The sequence below is a fragment of the Orycteropus afer genome, unplaced genomic scaffold (assembly GCF_000298275.1).
Source record: "Orycteropus afer afer isolate SDZICR_OR568_19922 unplaced genomic scaffold, OryAfe1.0 scaffold00244, whole genome shotgun sequence".
Lineage (NCBI taxonomy): Eukaryota > Metazoa > Chordata > Mammalia > Tubulidentata > Orycteropodidae > Orycteropus > Orycteropus afer.
This window is the reverse complement of record NW_006921831.1, coordinates 749,908-767,952: the sequence shown is the minus strand read 5'-3', so window position 1 is coordinate 767,952 and position 18,045 is coordinate 749,908. Positions and strand designations below refer to the sequence as shown.

Below are 18,045 nucleotides of genomic sequence, written 5' to 3'. Positions count from 1 at the left end.
TTATTCTGTCGCGCTGGGGCCTAGCAGGTGGCAGCTGTGGAATTGATTGTGACCCACGGTGACCCCACGTGAGCAGAGTGCAACTGCTGCATTGGGTACTCAGGGCTGGGACCTTTCTAAGCCTGTCTCCCCAGGTAGCAGTGGGTGGATTTGAACTGGCAATCTTCAGTTAATAGTTGAGTGCTTAATGATTTGCACTACCCAGGGGCTCCCCCATAGAGTCTTTTTTTTTTTTTAATTTTTGATTGTGATTTGGGTTGACACTTTACACAGTAAATTGGTTTTCCAGGGAACAGTTAGTATACGTTTTGTTTCAGGACATTGGTTGTCATCCCAGCGTCACAGCCGTCTTCCCACTTCCTCCCTGTGGTTACCTTTCCCCTGTGTCCTCTTCTGTCTGCATTTCTGTCTTCTGAACTTTCTCCCCGGGCAAACACTGCCCTTTTGATCTCCTGGGGTTGATTGTGGACCTCCCTGGCATGACTGTTCACCTTGCAGGCCTGTCTACTGCTTGGCTGAAAGGTGAACTGCAGGGGTAAGTTCGGTTCCAGGCCTGCAGGGTGACTAAGGGCCATACTCTTGGGGGTTCCACCAGTCTCCATCAGAGCAGTAAGCCTGGTCTTTTTTTCATTATTATTTTGAGCTTTGTTCCGTATTTTTCTCCTCCTCTGTCTAGGACCTTCTCCTGTGGTTCTGATCAGAGCAGCTGGTGGTGGTAGCCGGGCACCGTCTAGTTCTTGTGGTCTCAGGGTTGAGGAGGCTGAGGTTCACGTGGTCCACGGTCCTCTGGCGACTGTTTCCGTACATCTTTGGTTTTCTTCACTCTGCTTTGCTTTGCTCTTCTGTTTGCTCCTTAAATGGCCTCTCACAAGCTTTTAAGGCCCAGTCACTGCTCACCACAGTAGGATGAAGAACACTGTCATTGAGGACTGTGCTGAGTTAGCTGTCCCCTGAGACAGTGGTCCTAAGCCCACGAGCCCAGTGGTTTACTATCTCAAGGTGTTCGGCTGTGGCTAAGAAGGTTTCATCATTTTGCCTCCTAAATTGCTCTACTATATTCAGGGATATACTTACAGCAAAAACAAACATGTATGTACACACATCCCCTGCCAAAGCTCGATCTGATCGTGGGTGTAGCCCCGTTCACCTACCCATACCTGTTCAGCTGGTCTGTCTGCCTGCATATCCACATGCCAGTTGTGTTGATATCACTGATACGGCAGGACTAGGGATGTCATCATGTTTACTTTTGTTGTGTAACTCAGTGCACCTCTCATGTCTTCTTTTGCCCATCATCCCCTTAGTGTACACTGCCCTTCCCCTCCCCTAAATAATGCATGTCTCTGACCTAGTTAGGAATTTTCCCTCCCCTCTCTTGTAACCATCAATGACTGTTTCTGTGTAGAAATCTTGCCTTGACGTTTGATAATAGTGGACTCATGCAGTGTTTGTCCTTTCATGATTAACTTATTTCACTTGGCCTAATGTCTACCGGGTTCCTATACGTTGTGAGGTGTTTTGTGGAGTCTTCATCTTCATTGTTGCGTAGAATTCCCTTGTGTGTATGGCCCATAGTTTGGTTGTATCTCCACAGAGCTTTAAAATCCCAGAAAACAAATCCACTGCCATCGAGTCAAATCCAACTCACAGCGATCCTTTGGCCAGAGAAGTGCCCCCTAGGGTTTCCAAGGCTATAAATCTCTATAGAAGCAGACTGCTCCACGCCCTCCTGTGGAGTAGCTGGTGCGTTCCAACAGCCCACCTGTCGGTTAGCAGCCCAGTGCTTAACCACTGTACCACCAGAGCCCCTCCCATAGAGCTTTGTTGTTGTTCTTAGGTGCGGCTGAGGCAGTTCTGACTCCTAGCAATGCCACGTCCAGCAGGACGGAGCACTGTCAGTCTGGCCCCCCCTCACGGTCATTGCTATGCTGGAGCCCAGCCATTGCTATACTGGAGCCCGAGGTTGCAGCCACTGTGTCAATCCACTCTGTTCAGGGCATTCTTTCTACTTCACCAGCATGACGTCCTTCTCCAGGGACTGGTCCCTCCTGATAACATGTCCAAAGCAGGTGAATGAAGTCTCACCATCTTTGCTTCTAAGAAGCATTCTGGCTGCACTTCTTCCCAGATTTGCTGTTCAGCACTTTCAAGAGGTCCTTTGCAGCAGATTCACCCGGTGTGAAACGTCATCTGATTTCCTGACTGTTGCTTCCATGGATGTTGACTGTGGATCCAAGTGCAATGAGATCCTTGACCGCTTCAATATTTCCTCCATTGACTGTCATGCTGCTTATTGGACCAGTTGTGAGGACTTCTGTTTTCTTTATGTTGAGGTGTAATCCATACAGAAGTCTTTGATCTTCATCAGTAAATGCTTCAAGCCCTCTTCACTTTCAGCAGCAAGGTTGTGTCATTTGCATATTGCAGATTGTTAATGAGTCTTTCTCCAATCCTGATGCCACGTTCTCCTTCATATAGCCCAGCTTCTTGGATTATTTGCTCAGCACAGAGATTGAATAAGTATGGTTGTATGTATTGAATACAACCCTGAAGCACAGAGTTTCCTATTTTAAATCACACAGTGTCCCCTTGTTCTGTTTGAATGACTGCCTCTTGGTCTGTGTACAGGTTCCTCATGACAACTGACTATTCTGGAATTCCCATTCTTCTCAATGTTGTCCATAATTTGTTATAATCCACACATTCGATGCCTTTGCATAATTAATGAAACACTTTTCTGGTATTTTCTGCTTTTACCCAAGACCCATCTGACATCAGCAACGACATCCCTCATTCCATACTCTCTTCTGAAACTGGCTTGAATTTCTGGCATTTCCCTGTTGAGGTAGCTACAACTGTTTTTGAATTACCTTCAGCATAATTTTACTTGCATGTGATACTAATGATATTGTTTGATAACCTCCGTATTCCACTGGATCACCTTTCTTTGGAATGGGCACAGATAATCTCTTCCACTTGGTCGGCCAGGTAAGCTATCTTCCAAATTTCTTGGCACAGCTCAAAATGAGAAGAAACAGCTGCAAACATCCTTTAATAATCGGAATGTGGAATACACAAAGTACGAACCAAGGAAAGTTGGAAGTGGCCGAAAATGAAAAGGAACGCTGAAGCTCTATATCCTAGGCACTAGGGAGCTGGGACGGACTGGAACTAGCCATGGAGATTTGGAGGAACTCCGATTTGTAACGTCTCAAGATATAAACTGGACCACCCTCATTGACAGCAGCAAAAATAACCACAGGACAGAACTTCACACAGAGTGAGGAGGTCAGCCAGCCATGCCTTCTCTTCTGAGTTACAGTTCTAGTAACAAGTGCCCCATAAATCCTGGTCCAGTCCAGTGCCCCAGCCCAACCTTCCACCACTGGAGAGCTGGAACTGCCTTCACCCATTAATGCAGCTGGAGACCAGGAAAGGACCCATAGTCAGCTCCTTGTAGTCAGCGCCATAAAAGAAAAGGGGCTTTTGGCATGGGAAGAATCCTATCATAGGGTCAACACACACCCCACTGTGAGGGGACAGTCTCCGTTTATGTCTCTTGCCTCCAGTGTCCCATCCAGTGTCTGCTTGACCCCCAAGTGTCCCAGGAGGGATGGTAAATTATGTGGTTATCCTTCATTTAGTTTTGATACAATTCCATATGTTGTGTATTTTATCTCATCACATTCATGAGTCAATATTCAGAATCTATTTACAATGGAGTAAAATTAATACCTATTTTAGTCAAACCATTTATTCTAAAAACAAATTATATGGCCATCCTATAGGTAGGGCTCACTGAGCCCAATATTCCCATTGCACACATGGAAATACTGAGGCCCAGAGAAGCAAGCTGATTTTGATGGTCACATAGCAGCTGAGTTTGGTCAGACCTGGGACTTGGATCCAGGCCTGTGAACCCTGGAATGGAAGAGAAGAGGCGGGAAGGGGAGGGGAGAGGAGGGGAGGAGAAGAAGAAGAAGAGGAGGGGAGGAAAGGATCAAAAAGGGAAAGTGAGCCCAGCACCCCAACGGCTCACAGATAACTAAGTAACTCGCGAGAGAGGACGCTTGAGACTGGGCAGAGAAAGCGCCGGGCCTCTCAGGTCTACCTGGTGCCTGCCGCATCTGCCGGCTCCTCTGCGACACTGCCCCCACCCCTCACCACGCGACCGGACGGGGGGGACTTGAGCAGGCGGGGGACACCCCAGCGCTGGGCCTGTGGCTTCTGTAATGAAGATGCAGTTCCATCCTAAGTCTTCAGCTGATCCTCAGCCACCCAAGCTCGGCTCCTCGGGCACTTCCAGTGTGTCTTGCCATGGCCAGGACAGCCACACGAGCCCAATAACAGCCCTTTGTCCAGCAGTTGGTCAGCTGGTGACCTCGAGCGAGTAGATGCCAACCAGGGAGGGAGCCACAAAGCCAGCGAGCAGCCAACACAAACCCAAGGTCCCTCCTCTCTGCTGATCCGCTGATGACAGGACTGACCCTTAGAGTCCAGCTCGGAGCTCAGACTCCGGCTGGATGCCCTCGTCCATCAGGTTGCAATCTGCTTGACGACACGGGCACTGTGCCTGACAGACGTTCTCGTTGGACGGATGGGTGGATGGCGGACGGAGCAGGGCTGGGGAGGCCAGTGTCTGATGACACACGACGACTTTGTGCAGGGGGAGGGGGCTCAGCCTGGCGCATGGCGACCCCACGCACTGCAACAAAATGCCCCCCGCTCTTGCACCACGATGGACGGTGGATCAGATGGGGGTGACCCCTAGGGTTTTCATTTCCCCCCTTTTTTTTCTTTTAAATAATTTATCTGATTTTTGTTGCTGTTGTTGAGGATATACATGGTAAACATACTCAATTCAACTATTTCTATGTGTGCAATTCACTGACATTTGTCCACTGCTGTGGCCATTCTTACCCACTTCTGAGTGGCTCCTCCCCCATTAAACAAACTCACTGCTCCCTAAGGTCCCCTCTCACCCACCTTTCCTGTAGCTGATGTCCCTCTGATCCCACAGAGAATTTTAAAAGAGCCCAGTGCTCAAGGGACACATTCTTTATCAGGTAAGCTAAATATTGTTTGGCCTTCAGAAGGCTTGGGAGCTCTGGTGGCGTAGTGGGTAAAGCACTTGACTGCTAACCAGAAGGTCAGCGGTTCAAACCCCCAGCTGCTCCATAGAAGGAAGATGCGGCAATTTCCAGCCTCAGAAACCCAATGGGGGCCATTATGAGTCAGAAACGACTGGACAGCAGTGAGTTTTTTTTTTTTTTTTTTTTTTTTATAAAGAAGGCTTCAGGGGATAATTTTGATTTAGGTTCAAGATTAGGTAAAAACAGCATGGGAGTGGCCTCAACTGACCTGTAACTCACAGCAGGAGAGGAAGATCAAGATCAGCCGGGCTGATTCCTGAGAGGCGGAGGTCAGACTTGCCTCCACCCGCCAACCTTTTCACCATTTCTGACACCAGCCATCCCTCCCACGGGCTCTCCACTTCTCTGTTGGGTTAAAAAACTCATTGCAGTGGCCACACAGAGCTCGAGACAACCCTCATGAGTGTGGGGTTTGTGGGGGAAGTAAGCAGCTATGATCCAGGCTCAGGAACAGCTCAGAACACAGTTCTTGGATCACTACGGCTTCTCAGCCGGGCCTGTAGGCAGGCCTGTCTCCGGTTCTCAGCCTCACCTGCGATGCCTTGGCCTCTGCCCTGCTTGGGCAGGTGTTACAAAGTTCTCCGAGCCGCCCATAAATGCCCAGAGGCACTCCGTCACAGGCCCTCGGCCTTCTCACTCCGGGGACCCGCTGTGCCGTCCTTTGCTGAGGCTGCTTCATGGTGTCTCTCAGCTGTCACCGCTGCCTCTCTGTCTCTGACGTAGCAGGTTCAGCGCAGGGATCTCGGGTCCAGAGGACACACTCCCCTTCCAGCTCTTCTTTCTTGATGGTAGTGAGAGCCCCGCTTTGTGCCTCTGAGATGGTTCATTTTAAGCTTAGCTGGTGGCAAAACTGACCAATCCCGTGAGGGTTCCATACACATTATTTGCATAGTCCCACCCCCACAAGGGGTGCTATGCATTTTATTTACCTTCCTAACAAGCTATCTGATCCCCTTGGTGGGCCACAAGCACCTCTCATTTGCACAGTCCCACCGAGTCATCTAGTGGGAGCCACAGTCCCTGGTTAGAAGAGGCAGGCTGAGTCACCCACTGCAGCGCAGACTGGCTCAGGCAGTAGTCTCCGGGGGTTTTCTCTGGCTGAAGCTTTGGAAGCCGATCACCAGGCCTTTCTTCCTGGTCTGTCTTAGTCTGGACGCTCCGCTGAAGCCTGTTCAGCATCCCAGCCACCCTCAAACCTCCACTGACAGACAGGTGCGGGCTGCTCATGAGGTGTATTGCTGGGATTCGAACCCGGTTCCCCACTGGCGGCCAGCCTGCTGCTATGCTGGCGTGCGGTCATGTCCTCAGAGCTCTTCTGTATCTGTATTTTCACCATGGGTCTGGTAGTCATTCCCAGTTCACAGAAGGGCACATTGAGGCTCCGAGAGCAAGGGGCTGTGTGCCCTGGAGGTGCTGTGAGGCGGGGCGGCCAGGACTAGAACCCAGGTCCTCGACTCCCAGGCCAGCCCTGTCTATCATGAGTCTGGGCTCCTTGTCTTTACTGGAAAGTTCAAGAGAACTTCTGCACTGGGTTCCCACACTGCTCAGGCCCCGCGGCCCATTCCCAGCGCCCTGCTGAACTCCAGCCCCGTTTCCATGGAGACAGCGGGAGGAGCACCATCTTCCTCTTCACCCCCACGGCAAACACACCGTGGCCAGCGGCCACGACACGGGCTATGTTTGTCACGGGGAGACCTCAGGGATTTGGAGAGTTGGCTCAGGAGGCCGCCACTTGTGTGGCAGGAATGAACACATCCGTAGCCCGAGTGGCTGGACCTGGGGCGGGGTGGGGTCCCCAGCCAGAACCACGTCTCTCGGAGCAGCTGAGGGCTCAGACACAGCTGGGCAGAGCTCAGGCCACCCTGTCCCCATCGTGAAGGAATGGCCTGTATGACAAGATGACCATGTGTCTGCCTCCTGAGCCCCTGCGTGGAGAACAGGGAGGGCCTATGCGGCTGACATTTAGGGCAGAGCCAGGCAGGAAGTGGTGACCACAGGATAATTGGAGCTCCTAGGGGTGTGGCCCACTCGGGAGTCAAATGACAGAGACAAAGACGCATCACGGGCACTTACGTCATGCAGCGGGTATGCGGCTGAGTAGACACCGTTGGCCAGCAGACTGGTGATGCCTTAAAAACAGAGACAGAGAGGGGGTTACCGCATGTCCCTGTCCCACCTGACACCAGCCTGGTCCCGGGGAGGCTCAACCACCAAGCGTTCTCTCAATGCCAAAGCCACCTGGCCACCGAGGCCACCTGGCCACCGAGGCCGGCCACCTTCCTGGGGTCTCCTGACCGAGGAGGAAGCGCTGGGTTATGGATTAACAGCCGATGAGCATGCTTGATTGGCGGAATTAGGCAGGCCCCGAGGACACCCCAGAGGAAGCCAGACCCGTAGAAAGGGGGCCCAAGAAGCCCGCAACCCGACTCCGTCACCCCCAAGCCTCTGGTCTGCCAATGGCCCCATCTGCCCAAGGACAGGCCTGCAGGTGGAGGGGATTGAGATGGTTAGAGAAGCCGGATCATGAGAAAGACGCGGCAGGAACTGATGATGTCGGAAACGCACACGCAATTTGGCGTAAGGTTTTAGGTTGATTGGACGAGGCAGAGGGGCCCCGCGGAGCCCAGGTGGGGCACAGGGGCACTTACCGTATTTACCACATTTTCGTCTTTTATTTAAGAGGGCAGAGTCCTTCTTGTTCCCCACTCCTTGCCCTGTTTATACATCAGCTATTAGTGACAGGAAGGGCCCAGAGGGGTAAAGCAGCATACGGGGGAGAAGGCAGTGGCGGTGGGGGGCACCCAGGGGCTCTCAGCTGTCCTGAGGGTGGAGGCATGGTGGCCGGGCCCTCTGCCCGCCGTGCGTTTCGAAACCACCACGTCTGCAGCTCCTAAGGGCCTTTGACGCTGCCCCCTGCGCACCGGCAGGAGCAGGCGGAGCCCACGCGCCTGGAAGGGCCTTCCCAGGAATCTGATCGCTGGCCACACGTGTCCTTGGGAGCTGGGCCGCTGGGGGGGGAGTTCACTAAGCCCTTTGCTGGTCCCAGACCCTCTGCCTGGTGTCATGGTGGTTCTCACAGTGGCCTGGCTGCCCTGCCCTTGGCTCTTTTCCAGTGAAGCTGATGGGAAAATGACTTCCAGAAATAAACTGAACCATGAAGCATCTCCTGGCTCAGCAGTTGGGAAGGCTCTAGAACCTGAGGCCCTTTGGGAATCAAGACGGAGGAGGTGGGAGCACATGACTAAAGCCACACAAAAGCGTAGACAGTTCACCTGCCATAGAAAGTGGGCGTGGGGTCAAGGTGGATCACCAACCTCCAGGGAGCAGCCAGAACCCACTCCAAACCCACTGCTGACTCACAGCGCCCCCAGAAGACAGAGTGGAACCGCCCCACAGTGTTCCCAAGGCTGTCAATCTTCACAGAAGCAAAGCCCAAACCACACCCACTGCCTGGAGTCCATTCTGACCCACAGCGCCCCTAGAGGACAGAGTGGAACTGCCCCACAGTGTTCCCAAGGCTGTCAATCTTCACAGAAGAAAAGCCCAAACCACACCCACTGCCGTGGAATCCATTCTGACTCACAGCGCCCCTAGAGGACAGAGTGGAACTGCCCACAGGGTCTCCAAGGCTGTGAGTCTTTATGGAAGTGGACTGCCTCATCTTTCTCCCACAGAAGAGCTAGTTGGTGGTTTTGAACAGCTGACCTTTTGCTTAGCAGTTGCATGCTTTAACCACTGTGCCACCAGGGCTCCTGAGAGCAGCCAGAGGGCTCCTTAAAGTTCAAGTTAGATCATGTCCTTCCTCTCTCCCCACTTGCTCAGAGTGGGGCTGTGAGGCCCTCAGGATGGGCATGACCTTTCTGCCCTGCCACTACTCTGCCGCACCTCTGCCCATCTTCCCCTCCGCCCTCTGTTCCAGCTGTCCTGGCCTCCTCGCTGCTCCCAGAACACACCCTGTGGTGCTGCCACAGGGCCTTTGCATAGGCTGCCCCTTGGTCAGGAAGGTTCACCCCTCACTTTCTACAGTTCTCTGCTCCAATTGCACCTCATCACAAGGGTGTTCCCTGACCACTGGTTCTAAGTCCCATGAGCCTTCCCAGCCACCTCGTCCTGCAAGATTACACCCTGGTTTATCTCTCGATTTACTGCGGCCCCCTCCTGGAGTATCAGCCTCCTGATAGCAGGGAGCCCTGTGCCTGGACAGAGCTGGTGGGAGACAGGACTCCACCAACTTGCTGCAAGTTGAATGAATGAACTTGAGGGTCAGTGGGGGTTTTCCAACAAGGCCCCATGGGAAGTGGGAGTGCAGAGAAGGACCCAGCTCTGCCTGCTCTGTCACCGGGCTCTGGGAACCAGAGCGGGGGAGGGCAGTTGGCTCTGCAGAGTGCTTGTGGAGTACACAGAAGACATGCCATCCCCAGGGACAATGTGGGGACAGACAGCTCGGCCAGCAGGCCCTGGGGTTCTGGACTCAACAGATCTTTGCAGCAACCACACGAGTTTCCCTGGAAGGGACCCCACAGGACCCAGTGGAGAAACTGAGGCCCAAGAAGGAAAGAGATTGCCCATGCTCTCCCAGCTGGGGAGAGGAGCTGAGGCTAGAACCCACATGTCCCCTATGTTCCATGACCTTTCTCATGCTTTTCCTTGGCACCAGGGGCCTCAAGATGCACTTCCAAGGACCCCAGCTCCTCATATCACCTTCCTTCCTGCCTGGTCGTTGTGGCCGTCTGAGTAGGACGTGCCCATTGGAAGTCTCTTGCTATGTCTCAGTGGGCCAGGCTGATAGGGACAGCTTTCCTTGGCTCTCCTTGGCCCCTGGATGGGACCTTCTACTCCAATTGGTTTGGGCCATGGACTCAAAGATGTTAGGCCTGGAATGATGACCCTGTGCCTGACTCTTAGCCACATGGCTGAGGCCAAGCCACCCCCTTGACCTGCCAGACTACTGGCCCCATGCCCTGGCCCCCGGTATCAGACCACCCAGCACTCTCTCCGGAAGGTTAGCTGGGGCGCTTTGTCTCCTCCACAAGGCTTGGGTTGTGCCGGACCCGGCTGTGCCCACAGCCCCTTCTGGAAGGAGCATGCTGGATGGCAGCTGTTGGCTCAGTTTTCAGCAGGGCATAAAACAGCTCCAGAAGAAGGAAAACAACGGCTCGAGCCTGGCATGCCTTGTGTTCCATTCAGTGGTTTGACTTTTGCCAAACTGGCTGCAGTGGGGCCGGGGGCCCACACGGGGGAAGGGTTCCATCTACAGCCACTAACGGAAGGGCTCGTATCTGAGGCTTGAGACGTCCCATAGACTGGTACCCCAGGAGCCCAGACAGCATGGCTTTATAGAACGTTCTGGGATCAGGGCTTCCGTGCACAGTGGTGCCGGGTCAGTGGGGGCTGCAGTGGGGCACCCTCCTCTCTCTAAGCCAGACACATGCCTGGTTGTACCCAACCAGGGGTGCTTCTTCTAGTTCGCCCCCAAATGCTGCCGGGGCTATTGCTCCCACCTGGACTGTGGGGGTCAAGAGAAGTTCAAGGTTCCTTGGTCATGCTCACACTGGCCCATTCCCAGCCACACTGACCATTCCCAGGAGAGGCTCCTCTCATCCTTGCAAATTCCTCAGGCCAACGCAAATGATACTGTGTGCTTCACAGTGACAGCCAGCTAGAATCGCTCTCCTTCCAGCTACCAAAACCCGGCAGAAAGCCCTAAGCCCCCTCCCCCCAGGGAGATGCTTGGAGGTGAGATGAAGGCTCGGAAGCAGACACTGATCCCCGGGCCCAGGAGCACCCTTACCCATGCTGTACTTGGCTTTGGCGCATGTCGTCCTCTTCAGAATCTCATACACCTGTTGCAGAGACAGAGAACAAGAGGCGGGGAGCAGTTACTGTCGGCACCTCCAGAAACCAAAACCCAACGTGAAAGTTGAAAAGGAGCCAGGCTACACGCTGCCAATGGCAACCTCCCCCTGCTGAGGAAAGACAGGGTTTTCTTAGGAATGTTGTTGGCACAAAGGATTCTGGATAACGCCAGAGACCTGGTGTCTTCAGGGAAAAGTAGGAGCCCCTGGGGTGCAAATGGCTCATGTGCTCAGCTGCTCACTGAAAGCGGGGGGATCGAGTCCATTCAGAGACACCTCGGAAGGAAGGCCTGGTGACCAACTCCCCAAAATCAGCCGCTGAAACCACGTGCAGCACAGACCGACTGACATCCGTGCAGCCACAAGGAGTTGGAAGAGCAATTCGCAACTGGATTTTTTAAAAGACATATTTTTATTATAAAAATACATATAAGACAGCATTGGCCAAGTCAACATTTTTCCTGTGATAGCCATGACATTAATCACGCATTGTTGTTGTTGTTATGTGCCGTTGAGTCGGACCTGACTCATAGTGACCCTTCCTTGGGTTTCCGAGGCAGTATCACTACGGAAGTAGATTGCCCAACCTTCCTTCCGAGGAGTGGCTGGTGGGTTTGAACCTCCAGCCTTCTGCAAACCTGCTGCAAAAGACCTCTTTCAAATGCTGAAGAGCAAAGATGTCTCCTTGAAGACTAAGGTGCGCCTAACCCAAGCCATGGTATTTTCAATTGCCTCATATGCATGTGAGAGTTGGACAATGAATAAAGAAGACCGAAGAAGAGTTGATGCTTTTGAGCTGTGCTGCTGGTGAAGAATGCTGAAGGTACCATGGACTGCTAAAAGAACTAACAGATCTGTCCTGGAGGAAGTGCAGCCGGAATGCTCCTTGGAAGCGAGAATGGCCAGACTTCGTCTCACCTACTTTGGTCATATGGTCAGAGGGGACCAGTCCCTGGAGAAGGATATCACGCTTGGTAAAGTGGAGGGTCAATGATAAAGGGGAGGGCCCTCAACAAAGTGGATTGACTCAGTGGCTGCAATGATGGGCTCAGGTATAGCAAGGATCATGGGGCTGGCACAAAATCATGGGGCTGGCAGGCAGTGTTTCGTTCTGCTGTGCATGGGGTTGCTATGAGTCGGAGACGACTCGACGGCACCTAATAACAACAACAATTGCGTTGGGCAACCATCACCAATAATCAGGCAGCTGGGCTTTTAGGTGTAACTTGTAGAACCACATCTTTTACCGTCAAATGATGAATGGACTCCACGCTGGGCTCCCCCTTAAGCCCTAAGACCGTGCTCAGAACTAATTAAAAAAAAATAAACCTGTTGTCGAGTCGATTGTGACCCACAGCGCCCCTAGAGGACAGAGTGGAACTGCCCCACAGGGTCTCCAAGGCTGTCAATCTTCACAGAAGCAAAGCCCAAACCACACCCACTGCCAGGGAGTCCATTCTGACCCACAGCGCCCCTAGAGGACAGAGTGGAACTGCCCACAGGGTCTCCAAGGCTGTCAATCTTCACAGAAGCAAAGCCCAAACCACACCCACTGCCGTGGAGTCCATTCTGAGGCACTGTGCTCCCAGAGGACAGAGTAGAGCGGGCCCAGAGGGTCTCCGAGGCTGTCAGTCTCACCTTTCTCCTGTAGAGCAGCTGATGGGTTCAAACCACCCACCTTTTCATTTGCAGCTGAGCACGTGACTACTGGGATACCTAACAACTGGCCCACCAGACCTTCCTTCTGCAGAGTGCTGGGTGGTTTCAAACTTCCAGTCTCTAAGTTAGCACTGATTACACCCAGGCTAAGGGAACCCCATGGAGCTCAGTTCTATCCCATAATATCCTAAGTGACTGTACAGCAAGGTTTATTGTTTACTAAAATGGGGTGAATGATAAAAATTACGACAGCAGCTGGATACCTAGTGCCCCGCCCATTCACTATCTGGCTGGGGGAGTGAGGACTACCCCAGTGTGGACAAATGCTCAGTGACTCTCCCATGGTCACAAAACTGGGAGGGGCAGAGTGTGCATGGGACTGGACCCGCCTGTGCCCAGGGCTGCCAAGTCTCCCCATGCCATGCGACCTCACCCTTCCCTGCCCCTGGCCACCTGCCAGTGTCTGAAACGGTGGCAGAGGAGGGAGAATTATATGTACAGGTCAACTGGGTGCCTCCTCCCGCCCCTTTCTCCCTGGACAGGCTGAATTGCAGCAGAGAGGACAATTGTCACATCTCGGCTGGTTGCCGGCTTGCTTGTTTGGATAAGAGTTGGGTCTGAGCCATGCACAGCCCAGGTGGGCTGACAGAGAAGTTGACAGCTGATGGATAAACACAGGGCCACAACCTCGAGCAGGCCCAGGTGGCATGGTTAGGTTTCCAGCCTCGCTTTGCTTGCCTGGTAGAGCCTTGGACTAGATCCTAACTGGCACGCCCCATCACTCACCCTCAGCCTGCTGCTCAGACCCCTTTGAGGTGCCAAGACCTGGTGGCTTAAAAGCACAGACCCCAAGAAAAGCAAGAGAAATGAAGTCCTGAGACAGGCTGCCACATGGGTGCACGGAGCCCTGATACACGCCACAACATGGATGCACAGAGCCCTTATACAGACTGCAACATGGGTGTATGGAGCCCCGACACAGGCCGCAACATGGGTGCACGGAGCCCCGACACAGGCCGCAACGTGGGTGCACGGAGCCCTGATACGCGCTGCAACATGGGTGCACAGAGCCCCGATACAGGCCACAACATGGGTGCACGGAGCCCTTATACAGACTGCAACATGGGTGTACGGAGCCCCGACACAGGCCGCAACGTGGGTGCACGGAGCCCCGACACAGGCCACAACGTGGGTGCACGGAGCCCTGATACGCGCTGCAACATGGGTGCACGGAGCCCCAATGCAGGCTGCAACAGGCTGCACAGAGCCCTGATACAAGCTGCAACGGGGGTGCACGGAGCCCTCCTACATGCTACAACATGGATGGATAGAGCCCCTCTTACATGTATACAACATGGATAGATGAAATCCTGATACAGGCTACAACATGGGTGCATGGAGCCCTGACACCAGCTACAACGTGGCTGCATGGAGCCCTCATGCAGCTACAAAGTGGATGGATTCTGAAAGCATCATGCTGAGTGATAGACGCCAAAAGAGCACAAAGGGACAATGCTGTCGATCCCACTGATACAAAACAGGCAAATGCACGGAGACCCAAGTGTGCCCGTGGTCACCAGGGAGGGAGAGTGGACAGGGGAGCCCTTGCCCAGGGGCATTGAGCTTCTGTTATGGGGACAGAACAATCTGGAGGAAGACAGTGGTGACGGCTGCCCAGCCGACAAATGAGTGAACATCACTGAGTTGTACAAGGAAAAATGATGGAATTGGCAGATGTTTCATGACAAGTATTTTCACTACAATAAAAAGAAAAAGAGAAGAAGAAGGTGAACGGCTGGGAACCACAAAGGCATGGGGACACCGTTTAAACGACTGGAGGGGCTTTGAGTCCCTCTCCAACCCTTTCTTCCTGGGAGCCCCAGGCCACGGCCATCCCCTGGGCCCGCCAGCCCTCCTGGTTCTATTATCCTAATTATTTCTGTCACAGGCAATTAGAGCCGTCTTCTGCCTGGAGGAGCTACTCTGAAATGAAATAATCACTGGTGTCCCCAGGGCCACCTTGCTGGAGTGATCCCACTGTGGTACTTACAATTGTGCTGCGGGTTTTGCTGTCGAAAAAGGAGTCCTTATCAGACAGGTCAAATCTGTTGAAACACGGGGAAGACAAGGGGACAATGAGACACGGTGCACAGGAGGTGGTCCTGCCAGCTTCCAAGGTCCTGGGAAATCACACTGTCCCCATTAGTGGTGCCCGGGGACTTGGCCACATGCCAGAGGGGCCGCTGGGCATCTGGAACAGTCTGTCTCCTCACCCCCTGCCTCCCATGAGGCTCTGAGACCTTTGCAAGGAGGAAGTGACCCAGAGCCAAGTGCCACCAGACCTGCCTCCCTGGAGGGCCCTGCTTCCTTTGGTGACAGCCTCCACCGGCATGATTTAAGCTTCTGCTGGGGTCAGGGATAGTGCCATTCTGCCACTGAACAGCTCTAATGTGTGACTTCCAAACGATGGCGTGGGTGGCACGGAGGTTTCCTAGGTTTCCTGGGGTACAGAGATGCCCTTGAGGTGGGTGACCCATGCCCCAAGGTGCTCAGGGTAAAGAGGGGGGCTCAGTGCTCAGGGGGGTGTCCCAGGTCTGGTCCTGGAGCAGAGAAGAACCTGGTGAGGCAGGTGGGGCTCATGGAGCCGGGACAGAGCCAGGGAGACTGGCCCCACAGTCACCCAGCTTTTCTCTTCTAGCAAGAGGATGCCTCCCTCTAATGTCCCAGAACCCCCAGTTTGGAGCCGCGGGAGAGCTGGGCGGGGAGTGGCTTCCTTCTCTCTGGGTGTCGAGCCTTGTCCCCTAGGATCAGGTGCAACACGGAGTGAAGGTTCTCCCCGACAGCTAGGACGCACCTCCACCTTGAGTCCCTAATTCTCCTTGCCCTGTCTCCACCCCGTGAGGCCTGCCCTCGGAGCCACCGCCCCCAGGGTCCTCCTGGGTCCCCCGAGTCCCGAGCTCTCCTCTGCCACTGCCCAGGCACGTTCTGCCCAGCCAGCCCCAGGGAGGCCTCCCAGCTGCTGACTACGCCCCACTGCCCCTCGGGAGCAGGGAGGAGGAAGGTTCTAGAACAGGTGAGGCACTGGCAGGCAACCCCTGCTGGCGGCCATCCCTGGGGCCCTCAGGCTCCTCTGGGGGGTGCTTTCAGTCCCTGCCTCCCCCATTCCGCCTCAGGCTGCTGTGTGGCAGGAAGACATGGCCACCAGGAGCTCCCACCACAAAACAGAGAGGGACGGGGCTGAGCAGCTGGGCAGGGGCCGGGCGGGCCCCTGATCTGGGGAACGTAGCGTCAAAGCAAGACCCACAACACACACACCCTCATTATTTTCCCCCAGGGGTCTCTGGGCCGAGCCCTCAGTTAACATGCTCGGCTGCTCACAGAAGGCTGGCGGTTCAAATCCACTCAAAGGCGCCTCGGAAGAAGGGTCCGGCAGTCTCCTTCCGTAGGGCCAGCCAGTGCAAACCCTGTGGAGCACAGTTCCGGTCCAACACACGCGGGGTCGCCGGGACTCAGAACCCACTCCACAGCGGCTGCTTTGGCTTTTCTGTTTCCTACTCAGAAGATCGTGCTCAGTTGTGCATGGGGTCGCCGTGAGTCAGAGCTGACTCGACAGGACCTGACACCAACCCCACCCATGGGAAGATCAAGACTCTGCCCACAGCCTCGGTGAACTGTGACCCCTCCTGGGCTCCGAGTATGCCCCAGGGGCTGACGGCCCCTCTTCTGGGGGCACGGACTCCCTTTGCCCTGCACCCTGTAAGCTGCGCTTCTTAAGTCTTAGACGAGGGGTCTCAGGCCCCACTTACAGGTGCTGTTTCTCCCGGGAGAAGGGGTACGAGAGCCTCTTGGTGGCCTGGGGCCGGTGCTCGGCCACCCGGGGCTGGATGGGGTCCGTGATTTTCTGGAGAACCGAGTTGATCTTCTTCAGGAGGCCACGGGTCTCATTGATGTGGTACATCTGTGAGGAGACGGGGTGAGGGCCGCATCAGTGCACTGAGCCGTGACTGACCCTCGGGTCTAGTCTCAGACTCTTCACAGAACGGCCCCGTCCGCTCTGGCACGAGGGCCTGTCCTGGGGACAGAGCTGCATTCCTGACTGATCCTGAAAGCTCAGAGTCAGGAGAGCTGCCCCCGAGGAGCAGTGATAGAAAATTCCACAACATTCTCCCTGTGACTTCCCTTTGGTTCAGAAACATGTAACCCCACGTCTCAGTGAGAGGGAGAAGGGCGGCTGACATAGTGGCTCCATCCCTCCTCTTGTCTCTTCCGCACACAGAAGGGAACACGGACTCCTGAGCACACCATAAACCTCTCTCCCCATAAACTTTCAGAGATTAAACAGAAAACCCCACAGCACAGGGTGTTTCCAGAGCAGTGAAGCCCCCGAGTGATGGTGGGATGGTGGGCACACGACAGCTGCCTCCATCAGCACCGAGTGAGCCCTCACGCCAACTGTGACTTTTACTAATGACCAGGATCAATACTGGCTCATCACCTGTCACGTGTGTCACGGGAACACGAGACACGGACAATGGCAGAAACTGTCCAGGGAGGAGCAGGGACATATGTGAACTCTACTTTCTGCTCCATTTTTGTGTAAATTGCCAAGAAACAGTCTATTAAATTCCTCAAAGAGAGGGAAAGAACAAAGAAAAATCCTAGCAATCCAGGAAATGTAATTAAAATAAATCTGACAGATTAGCTGAGACACCACAGTGTATAAAACCAGAGACAGGCGTTTAATTGCATTGTACTTATAATAAATTTCTGCGCCCAGAGGCAGGCTCTCCTGCTCACGGCACATCCTGAGAGGGTAGGATCTGGGGTGTCTAGCTGACAAGCTGGGGCTGGGTTGCACTGCCACAGCGACGTGTGTCCTGAAGCCCATCTGCTGCTGTAATAGCTCAGGACCCCCTTGGCAACTGTGCTCAGACTTGGTGATCTATTTCTGAGTAGAAAAGACCTCACTCACCTTCTTTGTAGGCATCTTAAGTTTCAAGAACTCAGCTTCTCTGCACAGCACATTCCAGGGGGCGTGGATCTTGACAAACCCGACCCCGTGGATTTTGGTCTAGAAAGAAAAGAACACACCTGTCAGGAAGGGCGGGGCCCCTGTATTCGAAGCTATTTCACCCGCAGATGCAGTTTCCAGTCACTGGGCAGCTTTCTTAAAGTGTTCAAAAGCTAAGATGTCACTTTGCAGACTGAGGTGCGCCTGACCCAAGCCAGGGTATTGTCAGCTGCCTCACACGCGTGCGAAAGCTAGACAGGGAGTAAGGAAGACCGAAGAAGAACTGATGCATTGGATGGTGGTGTCGGCGAAGAGCACAGAATATCCCAGGGCCGCCAGAGGAGCGAAAAGTCCATGCTGGAGGAAG

At 54.0% G+C, this 18,045-nt stretch overlaps 1 protein-coding gene across 1 annotated transcript in view; it reads right to left on the bottom strand.

The window, feature by feature from the left end:
- Window positions 1-18,045, bottom strand: part of ANO1 (anoctamin 1) — a 155,250-nt gene that overhangs the window by 76,925 nt on the left and 60,280 nt on the right. Inside the window, exons 3-8 of the mRNA XM_042782104.1 lie at window positions 17,640-17,738; window positions 16,474-16,625; window positions 14,718-14,772; window positions 10,945-10,996; window positions 7,802-7,867; window positions 7,227-7,282 (exon numbers count right to left, since the gene is read on the bottom strand). Of these exons, the coding sequence (XP_042638038.1) occupies window positions 7,227-7,282; window positions 7,802-7,867; window positions 10,945-10,996; window positions 14,718-14,772; window positions 16,474-16,625; window positions 17,640-17,738 (480 nt within the window). The remainder of the gene's footprint in view (window positions 1-7,226; window positions 7,283-7,801; window positions 7,868-10,944; window positions 10,997-14,717; window positions 14,773-16,473; window positions 16,626-17,639; window positions 17,739-18,045) is intronic.